The 13,848-nt window shown below is 43.3% G+C and overlaps 1 protein-coding gene across 1 annotated transcript; it reads left to right on the top strand.

The window, feature by feature from the left end:
* The first annotated feature begins 5,848 nt into the window (after positions 1-5,848).
* On the top strand, positions 5,849-12,829 carry LOC124693658 (K(+) efflux antiporter 6-like). Its single transcript, XM_047227134.1, has 20 exons — positions 5,849-6,155; positions 6,361-6,404; positions 7,371-7,429; positions 7,532-7,604; positions 7,702-7,763; positions 7,847-7,922; positions 8,061-8,135; positions 8,336-8,407; positions 8,522-8,605; positions 9,026-9,094; positions 9,555-9,632; positions 9,991-10,079; positions 10,391-10,487; positions 10,604-10,657; positions 11,181-11,276; positions 11,470-11,658; positions 11,730-11,807; positions 12,022-12,066; positions 12,270-12,356; positions 12,450-12,829. The coding sequence occupies exons 1-20, from the start codon at positions 5,849-5,851 to the stop codon at positions 12,528-12,530; spliced, it is 1,815 nt and encodes a 604-aa protein (XP_047083090.1). The 3' UTR covers positions 12,531-12,829.
* Positions 12,830-13,848: the final 1,019 nt, after the last annotated feature.

Genomic DNA, 13,848 nt, shown 5'->3' with positions numbered 1-13,848 from the left:
ATGCTTTGTCTAAGGATATTTGTGTTGATTACATTACGCACCATACTTAATGCAATTGTCCGTTGTTTACAACTTAATACCGGAGGGGGTTCGGATGATAACCTCGAAGGTGGACTTTTTAGGCATAGATGCATGCCGGATAGCGGTCTATGTACTTTGTCGTAATGCCCCGATTAAATCTCATAGTACTCATCATGATATATGTATGTGCATTGTTATGCCTTCTTTATTTGTCAATTGCTCAACCGTAATTTGTTCACCCAACATCTGTTTATCTTATGGGAGAGACACCACTAGTGAACTGTGGACCCCGGTCCTATTCTTTACATCCGAAATACAATCTACCGCAATTGTTCTTTACTGTTCTTCGCAAACAAACATCATCATCCACACTATACATCTAATCCTTTGTTTACAGCAAGCCGGTGAGATTGACAACCTCACTGTTACGTTGGGGCAAAGTACTGTGATTGTGTTGTGCAGGTTTCATGTTGGTGCCGGAATCGCTGGTGTTGCGCCGCACTACACTCCGTCGCCATCAACCTTCAACGTGCTTCTTGACTCCTACTGGTTCGATAACCTTGGTTTCTTACTGAGGGAAAACTTGTTGCTGTGCGCATCACACCTTCCTCTTGGGGTTCCCAACGGACGTGTGCATTACACGCCATCATAGGGCTCCTCCTGAACTTGCTCTTATAAGAGTAAAATACATGAGGGGTCACCAAAGTCGACACCCAAGCCTTCCTCCATCACCGTACACATAAATACACCTTCTACGGTCACTAAATACGGCTGAGAGGCCCATCGACTGTCATCGGTGTGTGTACATCGATGTATCCGCTGATGTGGTGACTAGTGAGCCCTATCTGTCAGTCCCTACTTAGTAAAGAGGATATATTTCAAATAATAAATAAATAAAGGACTAAACTGCAAAAATTGGTAAAAGGTAAGGTTGTCAACTGAACCAACGCCCTCTCCTTCGAGGAGATGCGCCGCTACACCCCACGTCGGCTCCGGCCACCTCGTCCTCACTAGCTGGAGCCTGCCACCTCAGTCGCCGCAGCACGCCCAGGGAGCAGGGTGCCCCTGACGCTCGTGCACCATCAGTCGTGTGGTCTCCCGCGTGAGCTCGCGGAAGCCAAGCTTAGCCGTCACATCGCCCTGTCGCTCTGCGCCTTCCCTATCTTCTCCGAGCATCTATAGAGCTCCGCAAACTCCCCTGCTTCCTCCCCACTGACGAACGCATCCGGGGTAAGCCCTCAATCGACGTATCTTCCCCGCGGTCGGCCGAGCTCCGCTGTGAACCGTGAAGTCTCCTCCGACCATCTTCGCCCTCTCTGAGCACATGAGGATCATCTAGGTGAGCTCCCGGTCCTCCCAGACCTTTCCTCCGACCTCCTCTTGTGCTGATTCGTCGCCGCGCCGTGAACCCCTGCCTCTGTCCTCCGTCGGACATCATTGTTGGCATCGCTCCTTGCGGGCCAGGGCGTCGAGCCAGGCTCACGCGGTGGAGAGGACGCCTGCGGGCGGAGGGGACGCCGGCGGCGGGGTCGCACGGTAAGGAGGACGCCGGTGGGTGGCCCACACGGTGGGGATTGGCCAGATTGATTTGAGTTGATCTCACAGTAAAAGGAATAGTTCGTTTGGGGAGCTTTTCGCAAAATATTGTACTGCCAAAACAATCTAAGGTATGACTAGTGGGTCCACCACTTGCCACGTCAGCAAATATGCTGCGCTACGCCACCTAGTGACCGTCGATGAACATCTCAACCGTATTTAGTGATGTAGAATGTGTTTTCTGTGTACGGGGACGAAAGCAGGCTAGGGTGTCAACTTTGGTGACCCCTCATATATTTTACCCTGAAATCTTAGGAGCGGGCGCGTGCCAGACGGACATCTTGGGCACACGCACTAGGCGACAACCTGTTGCTGCGTCCGGCTATCACAAAATAGGTAGGCTAGCTGATATTAGGTGTTGTTTTTAAAAAACCGTAACTCTTAAATCGTGTGGAGAAATTACAATTCGTTTTCACTTCTAAAATCTTCACGACGAGAGCTTCGAAACTAGACCACATTTTCATATGTTTCGATGAATTTTTTTAACAAGCAACTTTGATACGCGACAGAGCAACTTTATTGTGCAAGCAAAACAACTTTCGTGTACGACAAAGCAACTTTGATGTGCAACGAAGATGTACACTTTTTGGTACACGAAGGCACAACTTTGGTGCCCGACAACAATTTTGGTATCCATCGGAGCAATTTTAATGTGTGACGAAGCAACTTAAGTGCCTCGCAGAGCAACATTGGTACCCGGCGACGTAGTTTTCGAACCCCGCGAGCAACTTTGGCGCCCGACCGAGCAAATTAATATCCTCGCGAGCAACTTTGGTACTCGACAAAGCAAATTTGGTTTGTGACAACCCAATTTTGGCGTCCAACGAAGAAACTTTGGTGCCCACCGAATAAATTTTGATAGATGGCTGAGCAACTTTGGCGTCCAAGTGATGCAATTTTCGTTGTGAATGTAGATTTACGCCATGCAAGCAAAGTTGCTTCGCCCCGCACTAAAGTTGCATCATCTCGTATTATAATTGCTTTGTCGCACGTAGAAGTTGCTCTAGAAAAAACTTTATCAAAATACATAGAAATGAGATCTAGTTTTGAAGAGCTCGCCGCAAGAAATTCAAAAGTGAAAGCGGATCCTAATTTCGACATCCGGTGCAAAAGTTATATGATTTTGAATATATGAAAAGAAAAATTAATGTGCATGATGTCATTGCAGTGCATGTGCTACAATCACTGAGCGTTCACACTGACAAAGCTATCATGCTTTCTTTTTTATACGCCCGCTCAAATACACCAACTGGCACGCGGCCGCCCGCTAGACGGGTCCTTTACCCTGAAATCTTAGGAGCGGGCGCGTGCCAGACGGACATCTTGGGCACACGCACTAGGCGACAACCTGTTGCTGCGTCCGGCTATCACAAAATAGGTAGGCTAGCTGATATTAGGTGTTGTTTTTAAAAAACCGTAACTCTTAAATCGTGTGGAGAAATTACAATTCGTTTTCACTTCTAAAATCTTCACGACGAGAGCTTCGAAACTAGACCACATTTTCATATGTTTCGATGAATTTTTTTAACAAGCAACTTTGATACGCGACGGAGCAACTTTATTGTGCAACGAAAACAACTTTCGTGTACGACAAAGCAACTTTGGTATGCAACGAAGATGTACACTTTTTGGTACACGAAAAGGCACAACTTTGGTGTCCGACAACAATTTTGGTATCCATCGGAGCAATTTCAGTGTGTGACGAAGCAACTTAAGTGCCATGCTGAGCAACATTGGTGGCCGGCGACGTAGTTTTCGAATCCTACAGAGCAACTTTGGTACCCAACTAAGCAAATTTAATGTCCTGCGGAGCAACTTTGGTACTCGACAGAGAAAATTTGGTTTGTGACGGCCTAATTTTGGCGTCCAGCGAAGAAACTTTGGTGCCCACCGAATAAATTTTGATAGATGGTCGAGCAACTTTGGCGTCCGAGTGATGCAATTTTCGTTGTGAATGTAGATTTACGCCATGCAAGCAAAGTTGCTTCGCCCCGCACTAAAGTTGCATCATCTCGTATTATAATTGCTTTGTCGCACGTAGAAGTTGCTCTAGAAAAACTTTATCAAAATACATAGAAATGAGATCTAGTTTTGAAGAGCTCGCCGCAAGAAATTCAAAAGTGAAAGCGGATCCTAATTTCGACATCCGGTGCAAAAGTTATATGATTTTGAATATATGAAAAGAAAAATTAATGTGCATGATGTCATTGCGAGTAGCATGTGCTACAATCAATCGAAGTATCACACCGACAAAGTCTATCACGCTTTTTTATACGCCCGCTCAAATACACCAACTGGCACGCGGCCGCCCGCTAGACGGGTCCATATTTTACTCCTCTTATAAACACAGACATCACCACAGGCGATGCGGCGACGTCGATTCATTCATTTGAAAATGAAGGAGCAATACGTCAAGAGCACGGTAACAGAGGACAAAAGGTTGGCGAGCGTCCAATCAACAAGGACAGTTTCCCTTGCGACGCAACACAGACCGGAAAGCCAAGTCTGACTGAGGCCGAGCCTAGTGGAAGCAAAAGCTGAAAATGTGAAACACTGCACTGCAGCCGATTTGGCGTTTGACCGGCCGGACGCCACCGCCGTCCGCCGCGGTGCGCGACGGCCGAACCACACCCAGCCGATCCGATGCCTCCACTCGAGCTGGAGAAGAAAACAAATCTACCGCTAGCGCCAGCCGCGGATCGACCTCGGCTCTAAATAATGCTCAGATGTCAGATCTCGGTGGGTGGCGGCCGGCCAAGTGAGGTACGCTCCCACCACCGAGGATAGTGTCCTATCAACTGCAAGCTGCCTCCTTTGTTTCGGAAAGGCCAGCGTCCTCGTCGTCGTCGTCGTCATTAACGTAGGATTTCATTTGTATGGACGTGAGCTTCGATGTTCCTGGAGGGGTCTATGTTGTTGCTGTTGATCCTCAGCTGCAATTTGCTACTCACACGCTCACATGCTATCTTGCTTTGCGACAAAACTACGAGCCTCGTTCTCATTTATAGGTCATTTATTTTTTCCCCGCGGCGTGGTTTTAGCCATTTAATTTCAAGAAGAAATGGAGTAGAAAAATATAAAGGAAAATTTCCTATTATCTCATTTTGAAAAGGGAAATGCCTAGGGAATTTACAATCTGATTTGTTCTACAACTCCTAGGGAGTACCAAGTATGAGACCGAGGTAATTGTACTTTCACGTATGGTTTGACCTTGATTTGACTATGCTTTTTTTTCATTCATCTTTAGTCAAACAGAGGTTTTATGAAATTTAGCCCTCTTTGGTTCGCTGATCTTTTGAAACGTACAGTAAAAAAACACCATAACGCAAAGAGAGCACATCTGCAAAGAAGACGATTTTAAAACACTATTTTGTAAGAGCAAAATACATATGTGATCTTTATGCGGCTGCAAGCATGAGAACGAAAAATGTCCTAATATCTCATTTTGAGAAGGGAAAAGCGTAGGAAATTTACAATCCAATATGTTTACAACTCCTAGGTACCAAGCATGAGACCAATGTACACATATGGTTTGACCTTGATTTGATCATGCTTAGTGTGATTTTTTTATCCATGTTAAGCCAACTAGAGGTTTTATGAAATCCAGGCCTCTTTGGTTTGCAGATTTTTTGAAATGTAGAGTAAAAAACACTAGAATACAAGGAGAGCACATATGCAAAGAAGATGATTTGAATACACTACTTTATAAGAGCAATGAATATGTGGTCCACCCTTGCGTGTCGTGCCAATCCCAACCATCCGCATTTGTCTACCGTCTGAGGGTTTAATTTAGACCGGGATTACGTTCTACATTGTCTACCCGAAGTGGACTCCGACTTGATGAAGGTCAAGTTGTCAAACCTCTACAAGTTTAAAGTTTAAAATTGAGGGTACTTTTTGTTTCTGTATTCCTCCATCATCATTTCGTGTAATCATCATAAACACAGAGGTAGTTAGTTGGATTTACCAAACAGCTAGGAAGGAAGGAAGTGATGCCATAACTGACCCCATTAACAAAAGAAATCCTTCTACAAATGTCTACTCCTTCCGCCGGCACAGTCACACACGCACACCGCACGCATTCCATCCCCTCTTTCTTTCTCTGTGTGCGTACGGTGCGCGCGGCGCATTTCCTCTCTCTCTTCCACGACACGACCTACGCACGCACGTACGCGCGCTCTCGCTCCCAAAATCTAAACCCCACGCACCGACCGCTCCGCCACCGCCGGCGATGCCGCCGCGCCGCCTCCGCCGCCCTGGCCCGGCGCCCCGCCTCCTCGCGCTGCTCCTCCTCCTCCTGGCCTCGGCCGTCCCATTCTCCCGCGCCGCCGGCGACGTGGGCGACGAGGAGCGCGCGGGCGAGGCGGCGGCCGCGGTGGCGCGCGCGGAGGGCGTGGTCGCGGCCCTCGAGGCCGGCGGGGAGGCGGCCCGCGGCAATGCGACGGCCAAGGGCGAGGGCGAGGGCAGCCTCGCCGACATGATCGACCGCGCGCTCGAGAAGGAGTTCCCCGACTCCGAGGGCGACCAGGGCGGCGGAGGTGCGTTGGATCTGAATCCTGCGGGTCCGCCTCGAGGGTTCCGCCCGCCACGCGGGATCTGGTCCTGCCGCGGCGCGGCGTGGCGTGTGTCGGTGGCCCACCGCCTAGTAGATCTCGGCGCCTCGGCGGCTCCGCTGCTCGGAATTTTTGGGTCTCTGGGTTGAGCTGGCTCGTGCTGACCTCTGCTACTGTGTCCTTTTTGCAGAGACGGACCCCGGCAGCTTCAACAACACGGTCGCCGAGAAGCAGGTGATTCATCTCTGACAGTTTAGTTCGGTTTTCATTAATTAATGAATCTGGTTAAAGTTCAAATGTTCCAAAGGTTGAAATGTTCGGGTTCTTGCTGACTCGCTCTAGGTTTTGGAGATTAGCTCATTATATGCACGGTTTACTTTCTAAATACAAGGGGTGTAGATACGATTACATACGATACAAGTTGCATAGTTGCATGTGCCAAAAATATTTGATATCATGAATGTATAAACCGGACGGAACTGACATTTGGACACAGGTTACATCAGAGATCATGATGAAGCCTCACTAGCTTCCGTAGCCTGTCGTCTTATCCGAGTATTCAGTTATCCTTCTGTACAAATTGTGCTGCCTCCTGGCCTTTTGACCTTTCAAGTCAAAGTTGGTGTCGTCCTAGTGCTGACTACAATCCCTTGGATGGTATTTACTGTGTTAGGTTCGATTATAAATCAATGAAGACCTGTGTATGGTACCCGAGCAACTTTGCAACACAATTAGTATTTGTTTCTGGTGAACCTAAGCTACTAACCTGCCATATACATAACTCATTTGAGTTTTCCATGAAACCCTTTATCCCAGCTCACATTCAGTTAGACATTTGATCTTCTGCATTGCTTACACTAAGGAGCTGCACTAATTTGCACCCCCCCTCTCCTATCATATTTCTGAGCAACATATCCGGCTACATTCTCAATTTGTTAATGTACCACCCTTTCCATTTTGAAGCATATAAGCAGATTTGCCATCTGATCTGAATTCTGAATTATGCACATATGGCTCAATACAAAATTGAAACACTTACTCATCAGATAATATTGTGGTTTGATGTGGATACATTGTAAAAATTGATGAACTTGTATCTACGATTGGGGCACTTTGTATGTGTTTGCTACTGTCTAGTACTGGTTGTTATACACCACAGATATATATAATGCTCATCTTGTTCGTGTACTAATCTGCCAGGGTGTCCTGGAAACTGTGGCTAGAAGAGTAACGAAGAAGAATGAGACCAAAGACAATAAGTATGTTCCTAATCTACATTTGAGTCTTCTGTTTTCACTTGTAATGAGTTAACCTGGATTGATTTCACAATCACTCGTAACTATCCCAAATTTGTGAATTAGGTCGTTTCCATTTAAAGAAGTTTTCTTGGACCGGTCAGAGCAAGAGGATGTTCCCACATTGATTGATCGGAAGGTATGGGTGCAGATTTTCTTATAAGCTACTTCTGTAAGTGTTTTGGCATTTTACTCTGTTTCACCTGTGTTCTGTATTGACACAACTGCAATTCCAGGATAATGTATTTATTATATCAAATCGGAAGTCAAAGTACCCTGTACTGCAGCTGGATCTTACGTATGTTGCCTAATTATCGCAGATGATGTGCAAAGATAAAGTATCTGCACAGCATCATAACTTAGTTTTTTGAATTACTGTAGGTTGATATCAGATCTTGTTGTTGTTATTGTATCTGCTACATGTGGCGGGATCGCCTTTGCTTGCCTTGGGCAACCAGTGAGTGCTTCTTTTGTCTTGATCTCATTTCTTCCCAATTATGCATATGGCTCGTGTAAGACATAATTCATCCGGCTATTTGTGACGCACTATGTAATATTACAGGCGACCTAAAGAAACTCCATAAATATATTGCAGGTGATTACAGGTTATTTACTTGCAGGATCCATAATTGGCCCTGGTGGTTTTAGCTTTGTCAGTGAAATGGTCCAAGTAAGGTGCTTTTGTCTTTGTTAACCTTTTCTTGATGCTTAATCTAGTTCGAATGGAAGTTGCATGCGCATGTGTTACTTTCCACATGTTTCTGCTCAAGTTTTCATACCCTGCCAAGTTTATGAGAACATTTCGTAACGAGTATATGGCTTGTATTTATTTCACACAATTAATAATATGATTTCTTCTTTTCCATCCAGGTTGAGACAGTAGCCCAATTTGGTGTTATATTTCTTCTGTTTGCTCTGGGACTCGAGTTTTCTACAGCAAAAGTATCCATCTTTGATAGTTTGATTTTTATATACATTCGCTCATTTGCTAGGTATTCGGATCCAGGTCAATATGCACCAAATATAATAATAAGTGATGTTTCAACTTTGTCTCAGCTCCGAGCCGTACGTGCGGTTGCTGTTCTTGGAGGATTGCTCCAAATTATACTATTTATGTTCCTTTGCGGCATTTCTGCGACGGTATGTTTTATTTTCTGTTGATGTTGTGAATATTGATCACGTCAAATGTGTTATCGTATGTTTATATCCAAGCACCTTGATTCGTAGTAATTTCTCGATGAAAAATGATTAGAATAATAGTTGTTTGGTGCATCCATAGAACTTATCGTTGAGACTCATGTGAGTGTTCTTCAACTGAAAGTGAAGAGACCATGATATGCCATTGACACAGTCAAAGTTGTACAACAAATCACTATATCAGTTGGGTAGCTTTTGGCTCTCCTGTATTTGTTTGATACAAATTGAAGGTGGTTTAGCCCTAGACGGCTAGACTTTTCTTCTTTTCCTACAGTTACATAGTGCTTTGATTTTCTAATTCTATCCCTGAAAGCATGCTGAGCAATTCTATTCTATTTTGCTTATTCTCTTACCAAATTGCAGCTCTGTGGAGGCAAAACTAAGGAAGGTGTTTTCGTTGGTGTTCTTCTTTCTATGTCTTCGACAGCAGTGGTAATTGCTAAGTATTTAATGTCGAGTCTTCAAATTTGCACCTCTCATCTAAGTTGCGAATTGATATGTAGTAACTGACCTATAGTAAATCAATGGTTTTGTACACGAGAATGCGGACACTCATCGAAACCAACACACGTGCAGCACATGGACTCACAGAAGCATGTGCATTGTCCCCTTGTTTTTTAGCGACGATTCACCATGTGAATGTTATTTTTTGTGTTTTGTGCCATGCATTCTCTCGATTGCACGTGAGCTTTGCTGTAAACAAACTTATTGTTCGATAAATAACACATGACAACCAGGTTTCACTTTGTTACTTATTTGGTCTATGATGCTTGACCTGTATCCCCCCATATTTAATAGGTTTTCTGAATGGTGTATCACTTACTGTTGCTGATCTTCATGCTGTATATCCATTTCCCTTTTTTCATCTTAGTGAAACTTTTTTTGGCTGCAGGTTTTAAAATTTCTAATGGAAAAGAACAGTATTAATGCCCTTCATGGTCAAGTGACGGTTGGCACACTCGTACTGCAGGTATGCTAGACATAGATGTCATCTCGATGTGTATCGATGAGATTAATTCATGGTTTTGAAGGCGTCCCTAAGGCGTCGCCTAGGCGACGCTTAGGCGTCAAGGCGCCCGCCCTCCGCCTTGGAAAATCGACCGCTTTAGGCGCCTAGGCGCCTAGGCGTCCAAAGCGCCCGCCTAGGCGTCGCTTAGGCGTCAGAGCGCCCCCTGACCGCTCTAAGACGCCTTAACGCCTTTAAAACCATGGATTAATTTGTAAGATACATATTTGTGGTATGGATGGATGACTAAAGCCTAGCGCAAAAATGATTGAATTTATCTGAGTTATGTCAGTTGCACTGTATTGACATGCCTTCCTCTCAGGATTGTGCTGTTGGTCTTCTTTTTGCACTTCTTCCAATTTTGAGTGGCACTTCTGGTCTTCTTCATGGTGTCGCATCAATGGCAAAGTCGTAAGTGCAGTTTATTTCCCCTAAAACTTATATTAATCAATATGTAATTTTATCAGAACTCGAATATGTTGGCAATAGGGATTCTCGATGTCTAAATGATGGGTGTATTACTGTATTTGACATAGCACTATAGAGTGCCTGCGTGTGCCTCGTATCAGCAATAGTTTATGACTTCTCTCATATCACATGACATGGCTTATCATATTCTCCTATGTATATTTGGTTTGCCTGCTCATGTAGAAGTTTCTTACCAACCTAATCAGGTATTGGAGTTTAAAAAAAATCTGACACAAAACTTCCAATATTCTCAGGCTTGTCATGTTGATATCATTCCTTGCAATTCTCTCCATCCTCTCCCGGACTTGTGTGCCTTGGTTTCTTAAGCTGATGATAAGTCTTTCGTCTCAGGTGAGTATAATTGCGGGCAAACAGAACATAAGATCTTTTTGAAAAATCAATTTTAGTTTCCTCTAGAACATTACACTGACCTTACACTAATGCTCCGATTGCTGCATTTCTTGCAGACAAATGAACTTTATCAGTTGGCAGCGGTTGCATTCTGCTTGTTATTTGCTTGGGTGAGTTTATCTACTGCTTGCAGGATACTGTATTATGTAATAACAGTGGAAAAATGATTATATACTGCTGGTAAGAGTTTGCATGTAGAAGTCTAGAAGATGTACTAAAACCTGGACAAAAGTTGCTTCCTAAATGTATGCAGTAAAGTAGGGCTGAAAATGGCTACATTAGCCAGAAACTAGCCAGAGCAGTAAAAACGCAAGTCTTTTGTTGGAGTCGACTTTATTCAACTATACTTGGATCAATTAGTGCATATGAGTTTTGATGGACATGTAGCTGATATGCAATCCAACACTGCCTCCCATCTTTCCTTAGCTGCAATCCAAATTTTCACACTTTATTGTACATGCCTTTTCAGTTTTCACCAACCTTTTCTTTGTTCTTATTGGTTTACTTACATATTGTACGAATAACAGGCATTTGTATATTTGACATTTTGTACTCTTCAATTTAAAACCATCTCTTGTAGGAGTATGTTAATATTTCTAATTTTTTATGTGTGGCTTTCCTTCTATGATGCAGTGCAGTGATAAGTTGGGCCTGAGTCTAGAGTTAGGATCATTTGCAGCTGGAGTGATGATATCAACAACTGACCTTGCACAACACACTCTTGAACAAGTAATTCCTTGCTGTTATCTTAGTCTTTTTTGCTTTGCTTTGCAAGGTTCTCCACCTTTATAGTTCAAAGGGCAACTATAAATCAGTATTTGGTTTCATCTTTCTCCTACTGCTTTAGTCAAACTCATAGCTAGACTCTTGTAGTTAGTAATTCATTATATGCTTTCTTATTTCAGGTTTGTTCTTTCTGCAGATCGAACCTATTCGAAACCTCTTTGCTGCTCTTTTCCTTGCCAGCATTGGGATGCTAATTAATGTCCATTTCCTGTGGAACCATGTGGATATACTTCTTGCAGCTGTTATTTTGGTGATAACTATAAAGACATTTATTGTATCTATTGTTGTAAAAGGGTTCGGCTATAGCAACAAAACATCTCTTCTTGTAAGTATTCATTATGCATGTTTACTATAGCTCTCATTTAGTCACGCACTAATCTCATCTTTTTTCTACAGGTTGGCATGTCTCTTGCACAAATTGGGGAGTTTGCTTTTGTTCTTCTTAGCCGTGCTTCAAGCATCCATCTGATTGAGGTTATTTATTCATATATTGTTCCTGATGTAATTACAAGTTTAAAACTCTTAAGATGACAAGCATAAAATATCTGCATGAAATCGTTACTTCAACTCTTACTTTGCTTCTCAGCATAGTTTGCTGGTACTACTTGTCTTGTCTTGTTTGGTCTATGTGACACTAAGTTCACAGCTATGTGTACTTTCGTTTGACAGCTGCATTGCTTTTCTTCAGGGCAAGCTATATCTACTTCTTCTTGGAACCACTGCACTTAGCTTGGTACCTATCTAATCTCTTAACTCTTTGTATGTAACCTTATTTGTGTAAAATATGCGAAGGAGAGACTCGAATGAGATCATGGTCATGAACTCGCGATGCCTACTCTTTAGTCATTTGATTCACTGACAGCCTCTACCTTTGATTACATTATGTCGTCATTAAGTATGTATAGTGAACTTACTGCTTTGTGTTTAACTCTGAAGGTAACAACACCCCTGCTATTCAAAATGATCCCAGCAGTTGTCCACCTTGGTGTTCTTTTGAGATGGTTTTCTGTTGATAGCAATCAGGTGGAGGTACACATTCATCTCAATTGAGTTCATCTATCGATTGTTTTACTCTGGGCATGGTTGCCAATCAATTCATCGGTTCTTCCCTTTCAGTTGGGCTTAAAAGGTGACGTCATCCGCATTGATAGCGGCAAGCGCATAAATGTGATAGTCCAAGGCCCGCATGACTCATGACATACTTGGCACACTGCAAACTACGTTTAGTATGGCGTAATTTAACAAGCTCTGTAAAGTGTATTCACAGCATGTACCTAAGAGTTTATAGCACATATGCGTGGCCAGGAGGGAGTGGAGGCAAAAGAAATCAGATCACGTGTGCGGGATTGATCCTTAATCCACATAGTTCTATGGGCATTGGAAGAGCGGTCTCCTGGATGATTGGCACACTGTTGCTAGCAGCTGAAGTGTGATCCCTCTAATGAGGGTTTTCTGTAGTATATGAATGTATGCTGATCAATTGATCAGATTAGCGTGATAGGTTTAGGTTTGACCCTTACACCATTGTATTCATTCCACAAATTGTATGTAGAAAACAACCTGATCATGAATCTTGCTGTAGTGAGTTTGACGGTATGATTTCCCCATGTATGTCCCACATCTGCAGCTCAATGGGAGGGTTTGGACAGAAATCATTTTGTATTTGTTTTTACTCTTCGCAAGAAATCTGATTAGGACTACTTTGATTAAAAAGATTTTGTAGGATATGAATCCTAAGAATCTTTTTCTATGAATGTCATTTGATTCGATCTTTAGGAATCTTTTCAAGGATTCCTTTGTGCCCAATTTTTGAAGAAAACTTCTCCTGTTACAGTTCCTTTATTTTTCCTATTTATCAGACACTTATTGTCCCATTCCCTCTCCGTATGGTCTAGCATCACTTGAATCAAAGAGGCCATATTCAATAGCCGACGGTACTATATTTTCTGTCGTATACGTACTGCTGCGAACGGAAAATTTATGGATGCCACCTTGCATCTCTCCGTGTGCTGAACTGCCGGCTATTAGTTCAATAGTTCCTCTGTTCAGTTTCATAAGAGCTTTTTGGTACTCCGTAAGATTAATTTGCTGCTTCTCGTCTTGTAGTTAGTTATAATTCGCATCCGCTGTGGTCAAAAATATTTTGTGGTAATTTTTTTCGCATCTGCTAACATCAATTGTAACTTATAACATAAATCTCAGCATGTAGCATTTGATCAAACTGTCCTCCACTTAGGTGTGTTTCCTACCTGCCCTTCATTCCCTCTCCCGTCCTTCTTCACAAGACATTATCATCTGTGGGCGCCAATATTACTCATTCCGTTTTAAAAAGATACGTATAAAGTTAGTCAAAAGTCGACGCATGATTGAAATGTGTCCATGACACATTTTTTCAGACCGGTCCTTTGAAGGTGCCAGGCGCCAGGTCTTGAGGCTTTGTCTCCCTTTTTACAACGGCATTATAGCATTGTCAAAGATGATGTGATAGCTGGTGTTCATAGATATTTCGTTAACA

Source organism: Lolium rigidum, chromosome 1, assembly GCF_022539505.1.
Source record: "Lolium rigidum isolate FL_2022 chromosome 1, APGP_CSIRO_Lrig_0.1, whole genome shotgun sequence".
In the NCBI taxonomy this organism is placed as follows: domain Eukaryota; kingdom Viridiplantae; phylum Streptophyta; class Magnoliopsida; order Poales; family Poaceae; genus Lolium; species Lolium rigidum.
This window is presented reverse-complemented; position numbering and strand designations above follow the sequence as displayed.